At 41.6% G+C, this 25,930-nt stretch overlaps 1 protein-coding gene across 1 annotated transcript in view; it reads left to right on the top strand.

Moving 5' to 3' along the window:
- RYR2 (ryanodine receptor 2) overlaps nucleotides 1-25,930 on the top strand; it is a 908,577-nt gene that overhangs the window by 115,282 nt on the left and 767,365 nt on the right. Inside the window, 3 exon segments of the mRNA XM_030194683.1 lie at nucleotides 6,322-6,396; nucleotides 16,789-16,867; nucleotides 20,907-21,019. Of these exon segments, the coding sequence (XP_030050543.1) occupies nucleotides 6,322-6,396; nucleotides 16,789-16,867; nucleotides 20,907-21,019 (267 nt within the window).

Genomic DNA, 25,930 nt, shown 5'->3' with positions numbered 1-25,930 from the left:
CCTTTAATTTACATAGACATCATATGAAAAATGCCTGTGCCAAGTAGGATGTTACCTCTGTGGGACAACACTTTACAAAACCAGAACACTGCATCAATGATTTTATAATGAGAATACTAATAGGAAACTTTAAGACAATCCAGGAATGTAAGACCTTTGAAGTCAGAATGATTAAATATTTTGACATCCACCAGACAGGACAACAAAGATCTGGGTTTTCTAGCCAATTAAACCATAAAATTCTACTGCTTATCACTATGCATCTCTCCCTGTCTCGTATCCACCCAGTTCCCATGTTTCTCACCTTAAGCAACCCCACCCTCTTCCTGTGAGACTGTCATTGGAATGCTTTGATGTTTCACTTATATATACTGTTATTTATCAACATTCGCTTATTTCTGATCTGACGAAGAAGGGTTACCTTCGAAAGCTAATCAAAATTGTATTAAGTTAGTCCAATAAAAAAGGTACCATCTTATTTTCTTTGCTATGTTTTATTTTATTTCTATTTATTAGATTGATTTGCTAAGAAACTGATAGCTGTTGAACACACTGCAGAATAACCAAAATGATACCCCTTCCTTACACTTACAAGTTGAACTTTCTATGTAGTAGGTGGGGAGCTCCACAACAATGGGGCTAAGAAACTAAGGGGCCCTTTTACTAAGCCGTGAAAGCATCTATGCACACCCAACGTGCGCCAAAATGGAGTTACCACCCGACTACTGTGTGGCTCTTGTGGTAATTTTGTTTTTGGTGCGCATCCGATATGCGCATCTGAAAAATATTTTTTTTATTTTTGGGCGAATGTAATGGACATGCACCAAGTGGCATTTGGCATGCGTAGGTCATTACCACCCGGTTACCACATGAGTCTTTACTGCTAGGTCAATGGCTGGCAGAAAGGTTCTCAGACCCAAAATGGACGTGCGGCAATTTTCATTTTACCGCACATCCATTTTAGGCAAAAAAGGCCTTTTTTACAGGTGCGCAAAAAAATGCATCGGCGCATGCCCAAAACCCATGCCTACACTACCACATGCCATTTTCAGCGCGCCTCTGTAAAAGGACCCCTAAAGGCTGCTTTACGTGTAGCTAAGTTCTGAGGGAGGAGGAAAAGCCAGAAGATTAGACTGTGAAGATCTCAATGTTTATTGAGGACAGTAGGGAAAATCTAGAAACTTCAGTTAAAGAGGTTGCCCTGAGCTGAAGACCTCCGCCCCTCCTTGGAGTTGCATGCTGTGGAATTTGAATTTGCAACTTATAGAATACTGACAGGCAAATTAATAACAATTATAGCCAATAAGTGTTTGTTAAGGCCAATTGGTGGTTAATTAATTCATTGTTATGCATGTCACTGACCTTATTCTAGAAGTTACATGGAAATTTGTGCACTAGTTGGAAATTTGGATGCATAACTTTTTAGAATTATGGGGCTAATGAGCTAACAGAGTACTTCAAAGTGATTTGGGTGCCTGCCATTCTCAGCTGAAAAGGAGGAGTCAATTCTTTCATAGGTTGATCCTGATTTGAAGTGGATTGAGATTAGTTTGTGTGATTTTATCTGTTCTGCTTAAATAATGGCTGCAATTAGACTGAAATTGTAGATCCCAGGATTTGTGGGCATTGAGTACATTTGAATGTCATCTGAAAAGATGTAGGTGCAAAATCACAGACCCCGAATTAGCTTTACAAATGGAGCAAGGAATATGTTGAATAGATTTGGAGCTAAAATCAAGCCCTGGAGAACATTGGTATGCCGAAGATTTTCTATAGAGGAGTGTTTGTTCATCAAAACCCTGAAAATATTTCTTTTAGGCTTGCTGTATGGATAATTCCTTGATGCCAATAATTCAACAAATAAGAGGCCGAGAGAGTATGCAAATCACAAGAACAAAAACAAAACCTCTGTAGTATAATCTGCAAAGCACTTATAGTATTATAATAAGTACTTTGAGGATTATACTACGTAGGCTTTGTTTTTGTTCTTGCGGTAATCAATAGAAATTGAATAAAAGAAAACATAGAAAAGCAAATAAGATGATACCATTTTTATTGGACTAACTTAATACATTTTTTGATTATCTTTCGAAGGTAACCCTTCTTCGTCAGATCAGAAATAAGCAAATTTTGATAAGTAACAGCATATATATTTTATTTTTTATTTATTTTATTTGTAGCATTTGTATCCCACATTTTCCCACCAATTTGCAGGCTCAATGTGGCTTACATTTGCCGTAATGGTGGTTGCCATTTCCGGGTAACAGAATTACAAATGGTAATGCGTTAAGGTGCATACATACATGGTAACATAAATGGAATGTAACATGCTTGGAACAGAACATGATATATATATGTATCATGTGTATACATTTATTTATTTATTTTTATTGCATTTGTATCCCACATTTTCCCACCTTTTTGCAGGCTCAATGTGGCTTACAATACATCATAAATGGTGAAGATATAATAGAAAGATAGACATTTAGTTTACAGAAGAATCATGGTAACATGATAATGGTATAACAGGATAGTAGTATAATAAGCAGATATTATAAGGCAGTTCTGAATATCTGTGGAGGAGTAGTGTATGTTTACATTTGTTGATCTTTGTGGTATGCTTTTTTAAAGAGATGGGTCTTCAATAGTTTTCGGAAGTTGGTTAGTTCGTAAGTCGTTTTTAGGTTGTGCGGCAGTGCGTTCCAAAGCTATGTACTCAAGTAGGTGAAATTCGACGCATGCATTAATTTGTATTTTAGGCCTTTGCAGTTTGGGAAGTGCAGATTAAGGAATGTGCGGGATGATCTTTTAGCATTCCTGGGTGGTAAGTGTATCAGGTCTGACATGTAGGCTGGTGCTTTTCCGTGAATGATTTTGTGAACTAGGGAGCAAATTTTGAACGTGATGCGTTCTTTAAGTGGGAGCCAGTGTAGCTTTTCTCGTAAGGGTTTAGCACTTTCATATTTTGTTTTGCCGAATATGAGTCTGGCAGCAGTGTTCTGGGCTGTCTGAAGTTTTTTTGATTATTTGCTATTTGCAACCGGCATACATGGTAAAGTAGAAGAATACATTATATAACTGAAACATCAAAGCATTTCAATGACAGTCTGAAAAGATGAGGGAGGGGTAAGCTAGCTGAGAACAGAGAGGGCTGAGAGGATGAGGGACAGGGAGATATGCATCAGAGGGTGACAAAGCAGTGAAATTTCATGGTTTATAATGGGCAAGAAAACCCAGATCTTTGTTAAGTCCTGTCTGGTGGGTGTCAAAATATTTAATCATTTTGACTTCAAAGGTCTTGCATTTTTGTTCTTGTAATTCCTTGATGCCGCCATCGCTCTGCCCCTTTCTATATGACTAATTTCAAGGCATAGCTCTCACATATCTCCAGAGAGGAAGTTATATATTTACAAGCCACCTGTAAACCTATAACTTCTTTTGAAAATTGACCCCTTTGTGTTTCTGGACCTAGTTTCATGCATATAAACACAGGGACAATTGTATAGGAGTCTACTTGAGTGGATATGGGAAAAGGCATTTATAAAATTGCAGAACTGAATACACTTATATACCTATGAGGCTCATTTCCAAAGCACATAGACTTACAAAGTTACATATCCTACTAACCACCTTATAATTGAAAGAGAAAAACGCCTAGATTTCGACCCAAATCGGGAGATAGACGTTTATCTCACAAAAACGAATAAATCTGTATAATGGAAAGCCGATTTTGGACGTTTTCAACTGCACTCCATCGCGGAAGCGTACAAAGTTGACGGGGGCGTGTTGGAGGCGTGGCGAAGGTGGAACTGGGGTGTGGTTATCGGCTGAGGAGAGATGGGCGCCTTTCGCCGATAATGGAAAAAAAGTATGCGTTTGTAGCTAGAATTTAGGGCACTTTTCCTGGACCCTGTTTTTTCACGAATAAGGCCCCAAAAAGTGCCCTAAATGACCAGATTACCCCCAGAGGGAATCGGGGATGACCTCCCCTGACTCCCCCAGTGGTCACTAACCCCCTCCCACCACAAAACATGATGTTTCACAACTTTTTATTTTCACCCTCAAATGTCATACCCACCTCCCTGGCAGCAGTATGCAGGTCCCTGGAGCAGTTGTTAGGGGGTGCAGTGGACTTCAGGCAGGTGGACCCAGGCCCACCCCCCCCTACCTGTTACAATTGTGCTGCTTAATGCTTAGTCGTCCAACTCCCCCCAAACCCACTGTACCCACATGTAGGTGCCCCCCTTCGCCCCTTAGGGCTATAGTAATGGTGTAGACTTGTGGGCAGAGGGTTTTGAGGGGGATTTGGGGGGCTCAACACACAAGGGAAGGGTGCTATGCACCTGGGAGCTGTTTTACCTTTGTTTTTGTAAAAGTGCCCCCTAGGGTGCCCGGTTGGTGTCCTGGCATGTGAGGGGGACCAGTGCACTACGAATCCTGGCCCCTCCCACGAACAAATGCCTTGGATTTATTCATTTTTGAGCTGGGCGCTTTCATTTTCCATTATCACTGAAAAGCAAAAACGCCCAGCTCACAAATTGTCGAATAAAACATGGACGTCTATTTTTTTCGAAAATACGGTTCGGTCCGCCCCTTCACGGACCCGTTCTCGGAGATAAACGCCCATGGAGATACACGTTTTCATTCAATTATGCCCCTCCACGTAACTTTGTAGGTCTATGTGCTTTGAAAATGAGCTTCTTGTGGCGGGGGGGGGGGGGGGGAGCTATCAACACGGGCTACTATTAAGTCAGGCTATTTTACCACAAGTTGGGTTTTTAGCAAAAGGTCTCATTGAATAAAATGGGGACTGGGATTGATTCCTGCTGCTGCCTGATGGTCAGCAGTGGGTTGAGATCCTGGGGAACCAGGTTCAATTTCCTCTGCAGCTCCGTGTGACCCTGGGCAAGTCACTTAACCCTCTATTGCCCCAGGCACAACAGTAGTGCAATGTACTACTTAGACTGTGAGCCCACTAGGGACAGACCTAGTACATGTAAAAATGAAACAGTAAACCACTTAGTTGTAAGCGATATATAAATAGTTAAAAATGAAATGAATCTATTCACATCCATTTACACCAATGAAAAGCTGGTGTAAATACCTGCGCATAGATTTATGTGGCCCATATTTTATAATTAGTGTAGATTTTGGAATGCCCCAGAAGCAGAGCCAGGTTGAAGGGAAAGGGAAATGGGACTTGATATACCACCTTTCTGAGGTTTTTGCAACTACATTCAAAGTGGTTTACATATATTCAGGTACTTATTTTGTACCAGGGGCAATGGAGGGTTAAGTGACTTGACCAGAGTCACAAGGAGCTGCAGTGGGAATCAAGCTTAGTTCCCCAGGATCACAGTCTGCTTCACTAACCACTAGGCTACTCCTCCACTCCTGAAGGTGCAGGGGGAGCGAGAGTGGAATTGCGCCGGCACGCATTTTAAATGCAACACGTTGAGTAAAAAATAGGAGCCGGCGGAAGTCTGTATGGGGGAGCGGCCGCTCCCCTGGCGCCCCCCCCCCCCAGCTATGCCACTGGAATGCCCATGAAACACCCATTTCCATGCCCATAACCATGCCCTTTTTTTACCTCTGTGTATTAGAATTTAGGCACAGTACATTGCAGAATGTGCTTAGCAATATTTATTTATTTATTACATTTGTATCCCACAATTTCCTACCTATTTACAGGCTCAATGTGGCTTACATAGTGCCATAAGGTGTTAGCCAAGTCCGGCAGAGAAAACAAATACAGGTGATGTTGTGGTCAAATAGGGTACATTAGAGTCAGGCACAAAGGGGTTCGAAGAGAGGGAAGATTATATAATGTCCAGTACGATCCGTTGGTTTTACTGTGTTGCAGAATGTAGGCATTTATGTTGGGTCAGTAGGGTGCGTAAATTCTAATTTTCACCAATTACTGCTCATTATTGCTGTTAAGAGCTGTTAATGCTTAACAGCTCATTAAAGCAATTCATCTATAAATGTAGTTATAAAATATGCCTGGATTTACATGCAGAGAAGCACGTAAATCTCGGTGCACTATATAAAATCTGGTGGTTAGCGTGCAGCACCCTCATGTCAACTTCAGGAAATCTTTTGAGAGTTACCCTCTATATACACACATTTATACTGCTTTGGAGCAAGTACAATTTTGTGTATGAGAATTTGTGTGCTTTGGGGGGTAGTTCTGGGTGCCTGTTTGACAAAGGTACATTACACCAATGGTTGATTATTTGTAAAACAGTTCATTTAATTTTTTTTCCTGAATTTCCAACCTAAATATATATCAATGTGTCTATATTTTTTTTGTTCAAACAGACAGCTCAAGGTGGTGGTCATCGAACTCTTCTTTATGGACATGCAATATTGCTTCGTCATTCTTACAGTGGAATGGTATGTAACTCATCTTTTATATTAGGGGTGGTGCAGAACAATATTGTATCAAAGTCTTTTGCATTTCTTTTCAGACTCAATTCACATGTTAATGTTTTCAGAATCAGTGCAGCTATATCTGTGTCTCTCTCTTTGTCTATCTCTCTTGATATCTATCTATCTATCTATCTATCTATCTATCTATCTATCTATCTATCTATCTAGAGAGAGAGAGAGAGAGAGAGAGAGACTCCTCTCTCTCTCTCTCTCTCTCTCTCTCTCTGTATATATATCTAAATCTGTATCAATATATACATCTATATCTCTCTTTAACATAACATAGTTAACATAGTAGGTGACGGCAGAAAAAGACCTGTACGGTCCATCCAGTCTGCCCAACAAGATAAACTCATATGTGCTACTTTATGTGTATACCTGACCTTGAATTGTATCTGCCATTTTCAGGGCACAGAATGTTGAGGGCACATTCTACGTTCTCTAGAATAGATTCTATTTTAGTATCTATAGATTTATTTAAGGGGATCCATGAAGCAAGTCACTTAAACCTCCACTGCCCCAGGTACAAAATAAGTACCTGTCTATAATACGTAAACCACTTTGATTGAAACCAACAAAAGGTGGTATAATCAAATCTATATTTATCTATATTTATCTATCTCTTTCTATCTATATCTATCTTTTTTTTAAATTTTTTTTTGCCATAATGGATAGCAAAATGATTTCCCTGTGCCAGAAAGAAAAATGTTGTGAATTAGACCTGCTTTAAAAGCGACTAGCTTAAGAGCAAGCTAATCTTATCTTGGCTCCATTTGTGATTTTCCTGAGTTGGAGAGTGGAGAGGTAGAATTGTTGGTTTGTGAAAAAGAGTTGAGAGTTGCTGAGTGGTCTGTAACCTTTGTTCCTTGGCCCCTGTCTTTGGACCCTCCTCAAGTCCTTGCACATACCTACCAGCCACACCTGTCCCTTGCTCTGTATCTCTCACCCTTCCTCCACCAAACCCTCACTGTCCCCAAACCCCCAACCTCCCATTCAAACCCCATACCTGCTTGTCTTCTGTCTCTCATTGTTCCTCAGTTTGTCCACTCACAGTTTGTCACTGTGCTTTCTGTTGCAGCTGTTTGTGTGAGGACTGTGTGCTGGTGTTGGACAGTGCTTTTTTGTGCTGGTACGCGCCGGTACGGCATACTGGCACCTTTTTTGTGAGGTCCGGCTCAACTGCCCGCTCCCTTCCGTTCATGCACCTGTGCTCCCCCCTGCCCGCCCGCCCTCCCTCAGCTCCCCCCGCCCCCCCCTCAGCTCCCCGACTTTCCTTGAAATCTTTAATTTACTTGAAGTTGTGGCGAACCGCCAGTAAAAACAGTTGGCAGGCAGGCAGGCAGGCTTGCCTCCTCGTCGCTTCCCTTCCCTTTCAGCGTGTCCCGCCTTCCTCTGATGTAATTTCCTTTCCGCAAAGGCAGGACTTACTGAGAGGGAAGGGAAGCGACGAGGAGGCAAGCCTGCCTTCCTGTCAGCTGTTTTTACTGCCGGTTCGCCGCGACTTTGGGTAAATTAAAGATTTCAAGGAAAGTCGGGGAGCTGAGGGAGGGCGGGGGGGGGGGAGCTGGGGTTTGAACAAATCACTGGACATGGATGGGAGAGGAGGGCAGGGAAGAGGAGAATCGCTGGACATGGATGGGAGGGGAGGGAAGGGAAGAGGAGAATCGCTGGACTTGGATGGCAGGGGAGGACAGGGGGCAGAGGAGAATCACTGGACATGGAGGGAGGGGAGGGCAGGGAAGAGTGAATTGCTGGACATGGATGGGAGGGGAGGGCAGGGGAGAGAGAATCGTTGGACATAGATGGGAGGGGTGGGCAGAGGAGAGGAGAATCGCTGGACATGGATGGCAGGAGAGGACAGGGGCAGAGGAGAATCGCTGCACATGAATGAGAGGGAGGGCAGGGGAGAGAGGAGACATACTGAACATGGATGGGAGGGGAGGTAGCGAAAAGAGATTCACTGGACAGATGAAAGGGGAGGGCAGGGCAGGGGAGAGAGGAGAATCGCTGGACATGGATGGCAGGGGAGGATAGGGGATAGAGGAGAATCGCTGGACATGGGAGGGGAGGGCAGGGGAGAGAGGAGACATGCTGGACTTGGATGAAGGGGAGAGAAGACAGGAAGGAGATGCACATGGATGGGAAGGCAGGGGAGAGAGGAGAAATGCTGGAAATGGATGGACAGAAGAGCAGGAGATAGAGGAGAATTGCTGGGCATGAATGGATGGAGGAGTTGGCGGGGAGAGAGGAGAAATGCTGGACTTGGATGGAGGAGAGGGGAGAGAGAATTATTGCTTTATATGGATACAGGGGAGGGAAGAGAGAGGAGAAATGCTGGACATGGACGGACTTACAGAAATGATTTATAATGAAAAAAATCACGTTATTTTTTCTCCTATACTAGTATAATATTTTCAATGATGTCTGTTTATATGCGCCATGGCTGGTATAAGGGATGTGGCTAATGTGGGTGTGGCTATAATAGGGGTGGAGTCATATGTGGTGACCCCGCCCATAATGAGTACTGGCACCTTTTTTCTACAAAAAAGCACTGGTGTTCGGAGAATGAGTGCTGGTGCTGGGTCTTGCTGGGTGCTGGGTCTCACTGAGTGCAGTAGGTGGAAGAGTGCACAGTGGTGTTACTGGGCTTAGTGGGTTGTTGGGACACCTGCACGTCATGGCCATGGGGACAGAGGATGGTATGGTGGCCTTTCTGTGGAGCACATGCACTGTTGCTGAGAGCTGGGGATGTACAGTGGGGAAAAGCAGGTGTACCTTTGGGTGGCTCAGTGTACCAACGTTCATATCAGTATATAGGCTTAGGGCAGGAAGCTGTCATGAGGGGAAGTGGTACAGATATGTGCAGCCTCTCATTTCATCTTTGAATGGTTAGTGGAGGGGCCCTATAATTACTTCTCATTGTATATTGTGTACATTATGATTGTACCAATGTTTTGTTATTCTTTTTTGTGAAAAATCAGTTAGCAATAATTGCACCTCAGATTAACCTCATAAGCTGTGTCTCTGGCACACTGAAATTAGGCTCCCTCCGAAGAGACATAACATAGTATCCACACTGAGGAATGTTCATCTACACGCAGGAGGTATATATGTATGTTTTGCACATATAGATTATATCCTGCTGTTGCTGCAGACGTTTTCTTGATGTGGGGGCTAATATTGCCATTACATGTTTTGTGTAATGTATTTCTGATTGGCGTAGACGTTTATCTAAGAACATCTGATGTTTGCAGTGCATACCTTTCCTAAATGTTTTTTTTTTGTGTGTGTGTATTTTCAAATATCGGAACACGTTTATTTATTTCTTCCATTATGGACTTGCGTTTTAAATGCTTTCCGGTAAAAGTTTATTTCGCCATTTGAACATGGTATCAAAAATGCTGCTCCACATATCTATATATCTATATTAGGGCTGCATATTGATAAAAAATTTTAATTGCATGCTTAATCGCAAAAAATGCCCCCTCACATTTTCTCCTGTACAGTGCAATATATAGATAGCAGACATAAATTCTCAAAACTGACATATTTCAATTATTAAACTAAAAATAAAATCATTTATCTTACCTTTGTTGTCTGGTGATTTTACCTTTCCAATCATCTTGTTCCTTGTCTCTGGTTTTGCTTCCCTGTGCTATTAGCACAGTTCTGTGCTCTGAGGGCCTCCTGTCTATTCACCATTTCTTTTTTTCTCCTCTGTTACTTCCAGTCCTATATCCATTTTTCTTTTTCCTTCTCAAATCTATCTAGTTTCCATCTCTTCTCTCCCCTTGCCCTCCTCTCCAGGGGCACCATGTCCCTCCCCTCCAGTCCACTGTCACCATCCCCCTTCTTTTTTTTTATCCCCTATTTCCAGCATCTGTCCCTCTCAAACAACCCCCAATCCGCATTACTGTCTCTCTCCCTCTCCCTCCTGAACCCCCTCCCGCCCCCCATATCCCTCTCTCTCTTCCTTCTGGTGTCTCTTCCTGCACTTCTGAACCCACCATCCTTCCCCTCACCCCACATCTTTCTCTCTCTCTCTCTCCCTCTCCCTCTTTCAACTGGTACCTCTTTCTGCATTCCTGACCCTCCCCCACAGTCCACATCTCTCCTTCTCTGCCAGCACCCTTTTCTGAACACCCCCCCCCCCCCATGGTCCAAATCTCTCTGCTGGCACCTTTTCTAACCCCCCACCCCGAGGTCTGCATCTATTTCTCTCTCCTTTCTCCCGGTACCTCCAACCTGCAAGCTGAAGGCATGCTGCTTCTCTCCAAGCCTCACTCTGCAGCGTCCCACCTAGAAGCAGGTGGTTCTTAGAGGAAGCGTGATGCTACAGAGAGAGTCTTAGAGCAGTGAGAGAGGTGGCATGCCTTCAGAGCTGCAACAGGTGAGAGAAAGAGTAGAAAATTTTTGTACAGTGGGGAGTTAAATAGAGCAATGCAGGATAAGGGTGAGACCTGCCTTGTTAACGTATGTTAAAATTTTTAATGCATGTTAAACATTTAGGGCCTTATTCTATAAAGTTTATGCTCCTAAATTTATGCTCCTAAAATTTATGCTTCTAATTTATGAGCATAAATTACACTCCTAAATTTATGTTCCTACATTCATAATCTATTTTGGAGCATAGAGTATGCTCGTAATTTAGAAGCATAAATTTATGCTCACAAATGTAATAAAGAAGTCCACATGGGTATTGTGCAATGTAGATGACACCTGAGCTTTTACAGCTGGTGAAATTTCTTAACTCAAATCTCTTACCAGTCTCTGTATGAACAAAGGTGTTAATGTTGATGCTTACACTTGTAGTGTCCCACAATGCTCTGGCTTCCTAAGTTCTGAATGAACTGAGATATCTTTCAAATTCTTTCCTTTTTTTGTGAGCAATCATAATGTCTCTATTTTGAAAATGATCTATCCCTTGGATGATATGCCAATGTTTCCATAGAATGTTAATAATGCCTCTCGAGAGATATGTGAATGGTAACACATGTACCACTTTGCCATTTGATTCTTTTTTTCTTGGATGCAGTAGTGAGTCTCTGTCAGACTCCTGAAGCAGGCTTGTTTGGCTAAAATACGATGCCATGTCAGGTCTTTAGCTTCCATCAATAAAGAGTTTTTTTTGAACGGTTCATGGTTTGTTTCTGAAAATCCGTGATCTGCTTTCCACTCTTTCTTCTCTGCATTTTACCATGGGATTCTAGTGTTCCTCCACCTCTGTGGATCTTTTTGTAGAGGTGTGGAAGAGCATGATTTGTTAATTTCCCTTTCCACGTTTTTTTTGTATTTTTGTGAATTTCTTCTGTTCAGTTTCTTTTGTTAATTTATTCAAGCTAAATCATCTTATGGATATATTGTATTTTGCTCTTCATCCATGCAACCTAATTTTCCATACGCAAAAGTTGAATGTATTGCTTGTAATTTAGGTGCATAAATTTTACTGAAATGAAATGCAAATGCACACCTCTAATGATATGTAGTAAGATCATAATATTCACATTCACAGTCCCTCAAACAATAGGAATAATGTGCTAAACTTAGAGCACCATCAGTTGTAAAAATGATCATTATTAGGTCCATGGACTCATCAAAAGATAAAAATATAACATCTGCCTTGGAGTAGGCATTAGATTTTTGCCGTTCAAAAATCAGACCAGGATCGCTTGTTATAACCCATCTTAAAGTGAAAGGGTGGGGACAATGCTCCTTGGGGAGGGGTCCTCTTACTCTGTACTGAGGTTCAGATGGAGAGAAGATTCCCTATGCTAACGTCCTGACAGTGAAAGGGCCTGTTAGTATAGAGAATTTCTGTCCTAGGCTAGTGCTCAATGTTTCTAGTTTCCATGCCTGCTTACTAAAATATAGGGGCCCTTTTACAAAGCGGCAGTAAGCTCAATGCGGACTTAACACTTGCTAAAAAGGAAGTACTGCCGGGCTATTGCAGCAGCCTGGTGGTAGTTCCCACCCCCAGCGCGCCATCATATCTGGCGCTACAAAAATATTTTTGTGTACCCGGTGGTAATTGGGCAGTGCTGCCTGGTTACCGCTGGGTTAGTGCAGGAGCCCTTACCGCCACCTTAGTGGGTTCCTCCCCCCAAAATGGTTGTGCTGCAAGTGCTTCACTTGCCACATGGCCATTTCCTGAAGAAAAGAAAGATCTACCTTTTACCCACTGTAGTAAAAGGGGGTCTTGGCACATGTAAAAAAACATACGCTGACGCCAGCAGAGGCCCCCTTTTGCCGCAGCTTCGTAAAAGGAGCCCTTTAACACCTATGGCGCTCAATTTCAAAAGAGAAAAATGTCTCAAAAGCAGCACAAAGTGGCAGCTGGGCTGCCTTCTCACCAAAACATCCAATTCACAATTTTCAAAATCGAGAATTGGGATTTTTTTCTTGACAGTTTGTCTAAATGACAAGAGGGTGTGTTTGAGGCGTGTTCTGGATTGGATTTGGGTGGGACTTGGGCGGACTTAAAATCTGGACATTTTTTAATGATAACGGAACATGTAGGGCCGTGTTTACTAAGCCGTGCTAGTAGCGCGCTAGTGTTTTTAGCGTGCGCTAACAGTGTAGATGCCCATAATATTCCTATGGGAGTCTACATGGTTAGCGCTTGCTAATTTTTAGCACACAGTAGAAACTCTAGCACACCTTAGTAAACAGGGTCCAAAGAAAGGTCCAGGGCAAGAAAGAACTGTTTCACTCACAACAAAGTCACAAAATGGGCCCTAACTGACCAGCTGACCACTGGAGGGATTAAAGCATGAGCTCCCCTTAATCTCCCAGTGCTCACTGACCCCTTCCCACCTCCTAAAGATGTGACATTGACAGTAGATACCAGGCTGAATGACAGCTCCAGATATTATGGCCATTCATAGGAAGGCAGCAAGCAACTTGATGGAGTAGCCTAGTGGACAGTGAACAATGGGACCCAGGTTCAATTCCCACTTTAACTGTTTAATTTCAGTACAAATATTTGAACCATCCTGGGACATAGAAATGCATCCTGTACCTAAATATTTAAGTGAGCAGCAAGCTTGAGAGCTATTGTAGTGGTGAAAAGCTACGAAAATCGTATGGGATTTGCGTTGCAAACCGTATGAGGAGAGACTTGCTGACCTGAACATGTATGCCTTGGAGGAAAGGAGAAACAGGGGTGACATGATACAGACATTCAAATATTTGAAAGGTATTAATCCGCAGACGGACCTTTTCCGGAGACGGGAAGGCGGTAGAACTAGAGGTCATGAACTGAGGTTGAAGGGGGCAGACTCAGGACTAATGTCAGGAAGTATTTTTTCACGGAGAGGGTGGTGGATATGTGGAATGCCCTCCTGCGGGAGGTAGTGGAGATAAAAACGGTAATGGAATTCAAACATGCGTGGGATAAATACAAAGGAATCCTGTTTAGAAGGAATGATTCCGTGAATCTTAGCGGAGATTGGGTGGCGACGCCGGTAATTGGAAACAAAACGGGAGCTGGGCAGACTTCTACGGTCTACGCCTTGATCATGACTGAATAGATAGGGATGGGCTGGAGTGTAAATTTTAAGGGGCTTTAATGTTAGCTTCAGAACTTAGTACAAGAACAGTACTGGGCAGACTTCTACGGTCTGTGCCCTGAGAAAGGCAAGGACAAATCAAACTCGAGTATAAATATAAAGTATCACATACTATGTAAAATGAGTTTATCTTGTTGGGCAGACTGGATGGACCGTGGGTCTTTATCTGCCATCATTTACTATGTTACTATGTTAGGTACTGTAGGCTTTATCTGTTCCTGGAGGGTTTAAGTGAGATTTGTATATGAAGCAGGGGTGTAGCCAGACAACAGATTTTGGGTGGGCTTAGGCAAGAATTGGGTGGGCACCAAGTGTCCCCCCCCACCCAAAAAAAAATGATCTCAGCTGGTGGGAAAATGCTTCTTTCCACCTTGGCAGCAGGCATGCACTGAAAACTGAGCCTGTGAATTTCCTAGATCTTGGGTCAATATTTGTGGACTAAATAAGAGGATGTTTTTGCCTTTTTGAGACATTAAGTTTAATACTTTAATGTGTGAAGTGTGCATCTATGTATTATTGCATAAATGTAAATTTAATAATTCATAAATAAATAAATAAATAAAAAAAAGAAAACTGAGCATATGCAGGTGCCGGTGTCGTGGAGAGTAGCGTTTTCGTCACCATCAGGGGAAATCTTCAGCTGGCAGAGGTTGGGATTCCCACCAGTTACCACTAAACATGTGCTACTGTTGGGTGGGCCTGAGCCATAAATGGGTGGGCTCTGGCCCACCCAAGCCCACCTGTGGCTATGCCACTGATATGAAGTCTACTGCACTGACCTCTGCCCCTCTGCCCTGCTGGGATGTCTGTGTGGCTATTTTAGTAGGAATTCTGCCAGACAGATGTCCCTATGGCTTGTTTTTCTATGTTTTTCCCCAGGGCAGGTTTTATTTTATTTTTATTTTTTTTGTGAAAATGGTACTTACAGATGGACATGTTGAAGCATGAAAATGTGTAGCTGAAACCCATAAACGAACCAGAAAATTAGACATTTTCTGGTCTGATTGTGGCTGTGGGCTGGACGTTTTTTGAGCCATTTTCAGCAGAGTTTCTTTGAGATATTTTCAGCAAATCTTCTCAAATTGGACTTAGATGTCATGTTGAAAACGCCCCTTCACACGGTAAATGTTTTAACGTAAGAGTGCAGTTGAATAGTAGGGGCAGCCTTAAAAGTGACATTATTGTCTATGAATAGTGCACCTTATGAGGTTTCATGTGAGCTGTGTTATTCATTTTGCATAACAGGGAGTTGCATTGCATGCTGTTTCATGCTTTGTATCTCATTAGTTTACCTGCATTGCAATAAAAAAAATGTGCATTTAGGATAAATAATGCACATTTTTGTCAATTAATTCACTTTGGGGCCCTTTTTTTAAAGGGTTGCCGTGTGGCAATCCAGAACTACCACAGACTCAACGCGGCTGCTGGCAGCATGCTGCTCGATTACCACCAGGTTACTGCGGGAGCCTTTGCTGCCACCTCAATGGGTGGTGATAAGTGCTCTCCTCCGCATGGCACGTGGTAAGAATAATCTTACCAAATGGCCATGTCCTTTTTTAGTGGATTTTTACTCACTGCAATAAAAAGGGCCCTGGTGAGCGGCAAAAAAGGCTGCCTTTTTACCACAGCTTGCCCCTTTATTTGGCAAAACTATGCACTATTTTCTTAATGCACTTTAGCGACTTTCCCTCTAAATGGGATTTCCTCCTAATTCTCTCAGGTTGCTTACAAAAGTTTACCCTAATGGCCCAATTCTATATATGGCACCTAAAATTAATGCGTGTTAGGCAATTATGCCTAAGCATATTCTAAATACCATGTGTAAATCTACATGCGGCATTTAGAATACACTTAGGCATAGTTCATGCGACTAGATCTACGCATTTCCATTTACGCCTACAAAAAGCTGGTGTAAATCCCTACTCAAAGATTTACTCGCAGTTCCCCATGTTTTATAACAATGCACATAAATTTTGGAACGCCCACGAAACACCCATTTCCACGCCCCTAAGCATGCCCTTTTTTGCCTGTGCTTGCTAGAATTTAGGTGCAGTATATGTCAAATTATGCTTAGCAATGTACACTCGTAAATTCTAATTTTTGCCAATTAGTGCTCATTATTGCTTGTTAAGAGCTGTTAACAATGCTTAACAACTTGTTAAAACAGTTACTCTACATGCATAGTTTTGGAATATGTCTAGATTTACATGCAGAATCGCACGTAACTCTAGGCACACTATATAGAATCCAGGGTAAACATGCAAAGTTGTGCACACAAGCTATAGAATAATGTCAGTTACACACTTATCTTAATTTAATAATAAGTTGTTAATTGGTGTTAACCAATTTATTGGCTATACTTTTACAGTCTTTTCTTTTAGGCATGAGAATATGAACATACTTGTAGATGAGGCAAATATTTCTTTTTAAATTTTATTTAGGGATTGAGTTCATTGATTTGAAGTGTGAAACGTTTTATCTACTTATTTGAAGGCATTTTCAGAGCATATTTTGGACTTGGATGACTGTCTTGAACGGCTGCATCAGAATGCTGGTTTCTTCTATCCTTTTTTAATATAGTGTTCCTTTCCTTCATTTATATTTTATTTTTAGTATGGACATAAACCGCTTAGATCCACATGTTTGGAATATGCAGCATAGCAAGTTTTTATAAACAATCATAAACATAATTTCCAAAACTGATTGACCAATAGATTTATGAATTTCCCTACAAAGAAAGGGCATTGAAAACAGTCCCTGAAAACTTTACTTATTCTCTTTTTTCCAGTATCTTTGCTGCCTCTCCACCTCACGATCTTCAACAGATAAATTAGCATTTGATGTTGGATTGCAAGAGGACACAACAGGTGAGTTGAATGTATGTTTAAAGCCTATTTCTCCAGTGTGATCCTTTTGGCTTAAAGCAATTCTGGGATAGACATTGAATAGCGTATAATTATAGAGTCAGCCCATTCTCCTGCTAACAAAATACAAAGAAAGCCACTAGCAGAATTAAGAGTAAGTTCTAGCTGCTTTTATAAAATAAGGAAACAACTGATAATTGTGCCAGTCCAGCAGTACAACTCTGTGACGTCTGCTCTTAAAACTGGCCCTAAAATAAGAATAGAAAACAAATCTCTGAATGATTCCTTCAAGACATCATCAGTTAACTCGTAAAAGAACCATCTAAAGTCCCAATTTGCTCTTGTTTGAACAGCAACTATGTAGAGAGCAAAGTCACACTTGAGATAGGTCGTTCAGTACTGGTAGATTGCCAGGGCAGTAGGAAATAGGACCTGTGCAACCATGTAGAGTGCAATCTGTGAAAAGGACCCTAGAGTCACAGGCAGATGGTAGACAGTTCTACCTGAGCATATCCAAGAAGTGACAGTATTCAACGTAGGCAGGATAAGAAAGGTCCAAGAAAATCTATCAAGATGAGAAGTGGTTTCTCTTATACATAGATAGGAAATTAGTTCTTTGAGCCTGCATTTCATAGAGTCCCAGCATTTTTTTTCTAGAGACACATAGTTCAGGTATCTTGGAAGAAACCCTCAGCGATAGAATACAGGTGATAAAAGTGCACAGTGAGAAAGTGCTGAGAGTTAAGGCCCTATAGCTACAGTTACTAGACAGGCATCGTGTTTGGGACGTCAAGGTGCTCATTTTCTAAGTATACAGACTTACAAAGTTACATAGGGGCTCATTTTTGAAAGAGAAAAAAGTCAAAATCTGACATAAAGCAACATTTGGATGTTTTCCTCACACAAATGTCCAAATCAGTATTTTGTAAACCTATTTTTCAGATGTTTTTCTATGCTGTTCTTCTGCAGTGCATCCACATTCAAGGGGGTGTGTCAGGGGCATGTTAAGAGTGGGATATAGATGTTTCTAAGAACTGGATGTTTTTCTGCCATAATGGAACAAAACCAAAACATCTAGAGCTGAAACTTCAACGTTTTGGTCTAGACCTGTTTATATAACAAATAAGGCACAAAATGGTGCCCTAAATAAACAGATGACCACTGGAGGGAATCAAGGGTGACCCCTCAATACCCCCGCAACTGGTCACTCATCCCTCCTACCCTCCAAAAATGTGAATAAAAATGTGACTTACCAACCTCTGACTGCCTCAGATGCAGGTCCCTGGAGTAGTGTACTGGTTGGTACAGTGCACTATGGAGTGGGAGACTCAGGTCCCTCTTTCCCTCTACCTGTCACACTTGTGGTGGAAACTGTGACCCCTCCCAAAGTGACCAAATCCCTACTGTATCCACATAAAGGTGCCCCCTTCACTCATAAGGGCTATTGTAGTGGTGTACAGTGGAGTGGGGGTAGTGAGTTTTGGGTGGGTTTTGGAGGGCTCAGGGGATAAGATAAGGGATCAAATGTGAGATGTGTATCTGAGAGCATTTTTATGAAGTGCACCTTTGCTCTCCTTGGATATCTGGGGGACCAGTTTACTAAAAATGATGGGTCTTCCTGCATCCCAGTGGCATGAAAATCTACATATTTGCACTTGTTTGTTGTTGTTATTTTTTTTTTTTTAATGGACCAAGAAACAAAACATCCAAAACCCTAAACCTTGTTCGAAACAGTATTTTTGAAAAAAAAAAAAAAGATAGACGTTTTTCTTTTTCAAAAATGACCTTCTTTCCTATTTGGATTTTGGACGTTTTATGCAAAACATCCAAAGTCAGACTTAGAGGTCATATCAAAAAGGCCCCTCATAATAACCTATCTAACTTTGTAAGTCTATGTGCTTTAAAAATGAGCCTCCAAGTATGCGAGCTGATGTCCCCGATGAAATGCAGCATGATGCATGAGGTGCAAAGTGATGTTCTGCATGATAAATAGTGGAGGCAAAATGCCAATAGCAAATGGAAGCTAATGTAAAAATGCTGAGGAGCTGAATGAAGGCTGTATAATGCTGAAAAGAGCTCTGTCTAACCTCTTTGGGTTGAGTCTCATAGGCATGCTCAGTGCAGTATAGCCTAATCAAATTAATTGCACAATCCACTCTGCATTTCCTCATACCGGAGCCTGTAACCACCCCTCCGGAACTATGTAAGCCACATTGAGCCTACAAATAGGTGTAAAAATGTGGGATACAAATGTAACAAATAAAATAAATTATAGAATAGACTTTCACCGCTCGGTATCAGGGTGCCTACAATGGGGTGCCCAATGATAGAATTAACATCTTCCTGAAATTTTGACTATGTATTAAGTCATTCAGTCCTATTAAGTTGTGAAGGAGGTCAATTTATTTTATTTAGTTAGTTATTTATGACATTTATATTCCACATTATCCCAAGGAATCTTGAATTCAATGTGGCTTACATTAGATAATCAAAATAACTATGGAAGGAGTGTAATAGTGTTAGTGTAAATGGTTAATTTTGGGTCAAAAATGATAATGTAAAGATGGTAGTTTAAAGTACAATACCATGAAAGTAATCAAAAAGTCGGTCAAGAGTTGGATACATTAGTTATAAATCTGCAATAGTAAGAATTAAGCATAGGATTGTCGATCTGTTGTCAAGAATGTATTAAATAGATAAGATTCCAACGATTTGCAAAATATTTGATAATTATATTGGTGGTTGATAGGTTTAGATAGTAAGTTCCACCATTTCATGCCTAGATAAGTGAGGTCAGTGAATAGAATAAATTTATAAACAATTTTTCTGCAGCTTGGGAAATGTAGTATAGAAATAATTTCTTGCTCCTGGGACTGCATTGCGCAGGGGGAATTCTGTGAGATGGTTGAATGTAATGTGGGGCTTTTCCATAAATTATAAGACGAATAAAAGCACATATCATGAGGTAGACTCTAGCTGCTATAGGTAAATAATGAAGCTTAATTAGCAGAGGGGTTGCTCTGTCAAAATGTGTTATATTATAAATAAGGCAATCTGGAATTGTTTTGATTAACTGTACTTTACAACTGGCATATGTTGCACTGCAGTAACCCAGTTGTGTTAGCACAAGGGATTGTACCAGAAGTCTGAGGGTAGAGGCTGAGAAGTAGTTCCTTATGCGTTTTAGCTACAAAGAGTTTTGAAAGTTTTAGAGGCAACCAAAGAGACTTGTGGTTTGAATGTTAAGTGAAAGTCTATAATTACTTCAAGTATTTTTAGTGTATATTCCATTGGATAGGTGATTTGATCAATTGTGAAGCAGTTGTATGAGATATGATCCAAAAGGTTTGTTACTATTAAGAACTTGATTTTATCACGGTTGAGTTTTTGTCTGGAGTCAGATGCCCAAGGTTCTATAACGTTAAGACCTGACTTAATTCCGTCAGTAATTTCATGAATCTCAATATCAAAGGGGATATTATAAAGTAATATTGCCTGCATATATAAAAGTGTTAAATACAGCCGTTTCTAGTTTAGAGCCTAGTGGTGCCATCATAACATTAAAAAGGATAAGAGAGAGTGAGGATCCTTGTGGTACCCCACAATCTGGTGACCAAGAGGAGGGTAGAGAGCCGGACATTTTTACCTATAAGATCTTGTTTTGAGGAATTCGCTGAACCATTACAATACTGCACCCCCAATACCAAAATGATCCAATATATTTTGTAAAATATCATGATCTACTACATCAAAGGCACTAGATGAATTGTAAAATTAAAATCCTTCTTCCCATGCTAATTACCTTCTTCAAATTCGATATTAGGGTAGTAAGTACTGTTTCAGTACTATAGCTAGGACTGAGAATTATGCAGGAGAAGAAAGGAAGGTAGTTCATTAGTTGGGATGCTATCAAAATTAAAATCATAAAACCTTTGAATATCAGGCCCATCATCTTCAACAAACCATTCAATATACCTTTCTCTATCACTGTTAAACATTTCTTCTGTTGTTTCTCTTTGGTTGATCAACATTGTTAATACAGGTGAAGCCTGCTGGTGGACCATTCACCCTGCCTCCAAACAGCGCTCAGAAGGGGAGAAAGTACGTGTTGGGGATGATCTCATTTTAGTCAGTATTTCTTCAGAAAGATATTTGGTAAGTGGAGAATGAAGAAAATCAGATGAATAAAAGGTAGGGTATTGAAACCAGAATGAACCTTTTAGTAAGTTATTATTCAATTGTTCATTTACCAACAATAAAACTGTCATATTACCAAATATCCATTAATAAGGCTAATTTGGTAGACCTAAACAAACCGGGTAATTCTATAAGAAGCTGCCTCGTTTTAGGGGCAAGAAGGGCATAAATGGCAACATTCTAGTCATTTACATATGTAAGTGGGTTTTATATACATGAATTATTTCTTATATGATTATAGACTAGTGGAAAATTATGTTTTATGCTTTGATAGTGGGTGTGTGCATGAGCACAGTGAACATATACGTGAGTAAATTGCAGAATATACTATAAATTGTCTGTGTTTATACAGGCATTTGAATCAATAATATGGCTGGTGTAAGTAGTAGTTATACCTAGATATAAATGCATGCTCTGCCACCTGGATTAGCATTCTATAAAGAAAAGTAGGTGTCTGCTTTTCTTTATAGAATAGGCTTAAAATAGGTGCCAACATCTGAACATATAGTAGACATCCTATTATAGAACTATCCTCTGCCCCCACCCCCCTCCCAGTGTCTAGGTAGGCCCCCAGGCCTAACTGTCTCCATGGTGGTTCAGCAGAGGTCTTTGGGGGCAGGAGTGCAGTCCTCTCGCACCTGCCGACTCATGGTTGCCTTTCAAAATGGCTGTTGCAATCTCTCATGCAGCTCACAGTACTACACAAAGTACCATGAGAGGTCACAGCAGCCATATTGAAAGGCAGCCCATGGATTGATCCCTGTGATACACCACCGATAACATCTTTTTCCTCAGAGCAAACTCCATTTACTACTACCCTCTGTCTCCATCTAATTAACCAGATTTTAACCCAGTTAGTCACTTTAGGGCCCATAACGAGGGAACTCAGTTTATTTATCCGTCATCTATGTGGAACCGTGCCCATGGCTTTGCTAAAATCAAAGTACACCACATCTAGTGCCCCTCCCATATCCAACTGTTTCATCATTCAGTCAAAGAAATCAATCAGATTTGTCTGACAAGACCTGCCTCTAGTGAAACCATGCTGCCTCGGGTCCTGCAGTCCATTTGATTCTAGAAACCTGCTGTTCTTCTTCCTTCAGCTGTTCCCATCCAACTAACTCTTCCTTGAGGTATTCCCCCCCCATCTTGACAAAGTTAGTTCTTTTGAAGTCTAGAACCTTCAATCTTGAATAAGCCCTCTCCTCCTATGCCTTATTATTGAACCACAGCATTCGGTGATCATTAGATGCCAAATGATCACTCACCGTAACATCAGAAACACTCTCCCTGTTTGTAAGCACCAAGTCCAGAATAGCTCCATCCCATGTGGGTTCCATTACCAACCTCAGGAACAATTCTTCCCGTAGAGAATCCAAGATTCCTTTGCTTCTAGATAACCCTGTACCAGGGACGTCCCAATCAACATCCAACATATTAAAATCACTTATTAGTAGTGCATCCCCTTTCAGAGTTATCTTGTGAAGGTCTTCAATTAAATCTCTGTTCATTTCTTCTGACTGTGAAGGATGCCTGTATATCACAACAATGTAAATACATGTTCCATTCCCTCTTTCCAGATTAACCCTCAATGCTTCTTCCTTACCCCATATGACCAGCAATGCTGCCACTTTAATATTATTTTTAACATATAATGACACTTCACCCTTTTATCCTACCCTGTCCTACCTGAATAGATTATAGCCAGGTATAACTATATCCCAGTAATGGTTCTCGGTGAACACTATTTTGATTTGTGCTTTGGGAACTTAAAGATTGGGGTTTAAAGGAGGAATTGTAGGTTAGTGATAGGCAGAATAAAATATAAAATAAGCAGATTTTATCAACTTGAACTTTGCACCATAGCAATAACAGATAGCCTCTAGCAGGCACTGCAGGATCTAGTTTAGTTTAGACCATACCTCGAATATTGTGTTCAATTCTGCATCTCAAAAAGATATAGTGGAATTAGAAAAGGTGCAGAGAAAGGCCACGGAAATGATAAAGGGGTTGGGATGACTTCCCTATGAGGAAAGGCTAAATTGGCTAGGGCTGTTCAGCTTGGAGAAAAGGCGGCTCAGGGGAGATATGATAGAGGTCTATAAAATAATGAGTGGAGTTGAACGGGTAGATGTGAAGCATCTGTTTATGCTTTCCAAAAATACTAGGACTAGGGGGCATGCGATGAAGCTGCAAAGTAGTAAATTTAAAACGAATCAGAGAAAATATTTCTTCACTCAACATGTATTTAAACTCTGGAATTTGTTGCCAGAGAATGTGGTAAAGGCGGTTAGCTTAGTGGAGTTTAAAAAAGATTTAGATGGCTTCCTAAAGGAAAAGTCCATAGACCATTATTAAATTGGACTTGGGGAAAATCCACTACTTCTGGGATAAGCAATATAAAATGTTTTGTACTTTTTTGCGATTTTGCCAGGTATTTGTGACCTGGATTGGCCACTGTTGGAAACAGGATGCTGGGCTTGATGAACCTTTGGTCTGTATAAGTATGGCAATACTTATGTACTTATGTACTAAATCCAAGTTAGCTTCCACAGTTACTGCCTCTAAATTTAGAAATTTGTTTCCCATGCTACAAGCACTGGTATGCAAAGGTAATAATTTGCAAGCAAAGTAGGATGATTGATGCACATAATTTTAAATGTAAATTTTAGCAAGCTGCCACAACCGAAACTAAAATGTACAGCTTGTGCTAGAGACAGCAAAAAGTGGATCTATTGTACACCGGTGAAGGAATTACTCTGGCAAATTGCAAAAAAAAAAAAAAGCTATTGCTAATTGTGATATCACTAATCTCTGTCTGTGCCTCCTTTCAAAACATACATTTACATTGTGTTTCATTTGACAACATCCCCCAGTGAGAACTATTCAGTAGAGAAAGCCACTTGTACAGCAGATTCAGTTGCCAACCACTGCACCTGGCAGAAATTCAGGATGGAAGCTCTTCTTATCTGAAACTGCTCTGAGAATTCCCAGGGTAGTTTTACTTCCATGTGGTCCTAAAAGCTGTTGGTTTCTATGGTAGTGTGAAACCTGTGGCAGTTCAGTGTAGCTATGATTGATTTCATTTAAGAGTGTCAACCATAATTTTTTTTTTTTTGTAATGTAGAGTCCTGACCCAGTAAATGGTTTAAATGGTAGCTACTGGAGAAGCTGAAAATGGGAAGCAGAGAACTGCAGGGTAGTCACTGTGTTAATAATTTAGATCAGATAAGAGAATCAAATTTTTTCTTCAGGGCAGCCCACAGCAATGCAGTTTCCTTTTCATTATTTCAGTTCTCAGGGAGATGTAGAATAAAATACAAACCTACAAATCTTCAAAATCCCTTTAGGCAGACGCAGCACATGAAGGGCTGCATTTAACAATGGGCAAAGGGAACAGCTGCCCCAGGCTCCTGCATAAAGGGGGTCCAGCCATACAGTTGACCATTGGTAAATTTAGTCTCTATCTTTCTCCCCCTGCCCCTTTGAGTTCTGCATCTCTTCTCCCCCTTCTGGCAGTCCTCCATGCTTTTTTAATGTGGCTGGCAGTGGCAGCCATTAGACAGGCTGCCAGCATCGGGGCCTTTTCACTGCTACGTCCCATGTATGTGGATAAAGGAAGTTAAATCAGAGCAGGCAGGTTGCAGCACTGGAAGAGTCCCAATGCCAGCAGCCTGTCCTAATGGCTGCCGCCACCACCAGCCATATTAAGGAAATATGGAGTACCATCAGGAGGGGAGGGGGAGAGGAAGAGATGAAGAACTCATGGTAGAGGAGGTGGGAGACAAAGTGAGAGACCAGTATGGAGAAGGGAAAGAGAGGGGGAGAGATGCCAGACTGCAAGGGGGGGGGGGGGGGGTACAGGGAAGAAATGCTGGCTCCAGGGAAGAGAAGGGGGAGAGAGGGGTTGAAGCTAAATGTGGGGATAAGCAGGAACACAGAGAAGAGATTCTGAGCAGCTAGGGACTATAAGGACAGGGAAACAAGAGAGGTGATGCTGGAAAGGATAGGGACACAGAGGGGCAGTGCTGGAAAGGGGGAAAAATACAAATAGAGAGGAGTAATGTTGAAAAAAGGAAGGGGAGATAGGGAAACAGAGAGGCAATGCTGAAAAAGTGGAGGGGAGATAGGGACACAGAGGGGCAGTGCTGAAAAAGGGGGAATGGATGGGGCAAAGATTGACAATGCTAAAAAATGGGAGGGGGAGATAGGGACACAGAGGGGCAATGCTATAAAATGGGGGGGGGGCAAAAGAGGGGAAATGCTGAAAAAGGGGGAGAAATAAGGACACAGAGGGGCAATACTGGAAATTGGAGGGATAGGTACACAGAGTGCAGATGGTGAACATGGGAGGAGGATAGGGACAGGGAAACAGAGGGGAGATGCAGGAAAAGGGTTGAGCTAGGAGACATAGAGGGGACATGCTGGAAAAGGAAGATGATGGGGACCTAGAGGGCAATGCTGGAAAAGGGAGATGGTGTGGACTCAGAGAGCAATGCTGGAAAAGGGAGGAGATGGGGACCTAGAGGGGAAAGCTGGAAAAGAGGCTGAATAAGAATACCAAGAGGGCAAATGCTGAACATGGGGAGATGATAGGGATAGCGATACAGAATAGAGGTGCTGGATGTCACGTCTGTGGCCGTGACCACCCTCATACTTGCCCTGTTTCTGGGAGTCAGTGGCTGTGCTGGCTTCTGCTTGTCTCTGTGTCTGTCTCTGTCTTAGTTTCTCTCTGGCTCTGTGTGCTGATTGCCTTACTGGACCTCACCTGTGTGGGCTATGCCTCTTCCAAGATGGCTGCCGCCTCCTCTATGCCAGTATCTAAGATGGCTCCTGCTTGTCCTTCCTGTGGGCTCTCTTTCTCTGTGT

Source organism: Microcaecilia unicolor, chromosome 3, assembly GCF_901765095.1.
Source record: "Microcaecilia unicolor chromosome 3, aMicUni1.1, whole genome shotgun sequence".
Classification (NCBI taxonomy): Eukaryota; Metazoa; Chordata; class Amphibia; order Gymnophiona; family Siphonopidae; genus Microcaecilia; species Microcaecilia unicolor.
This window is presented reverse-complemented; position numbering and strand designations above follow the sequence as displayed.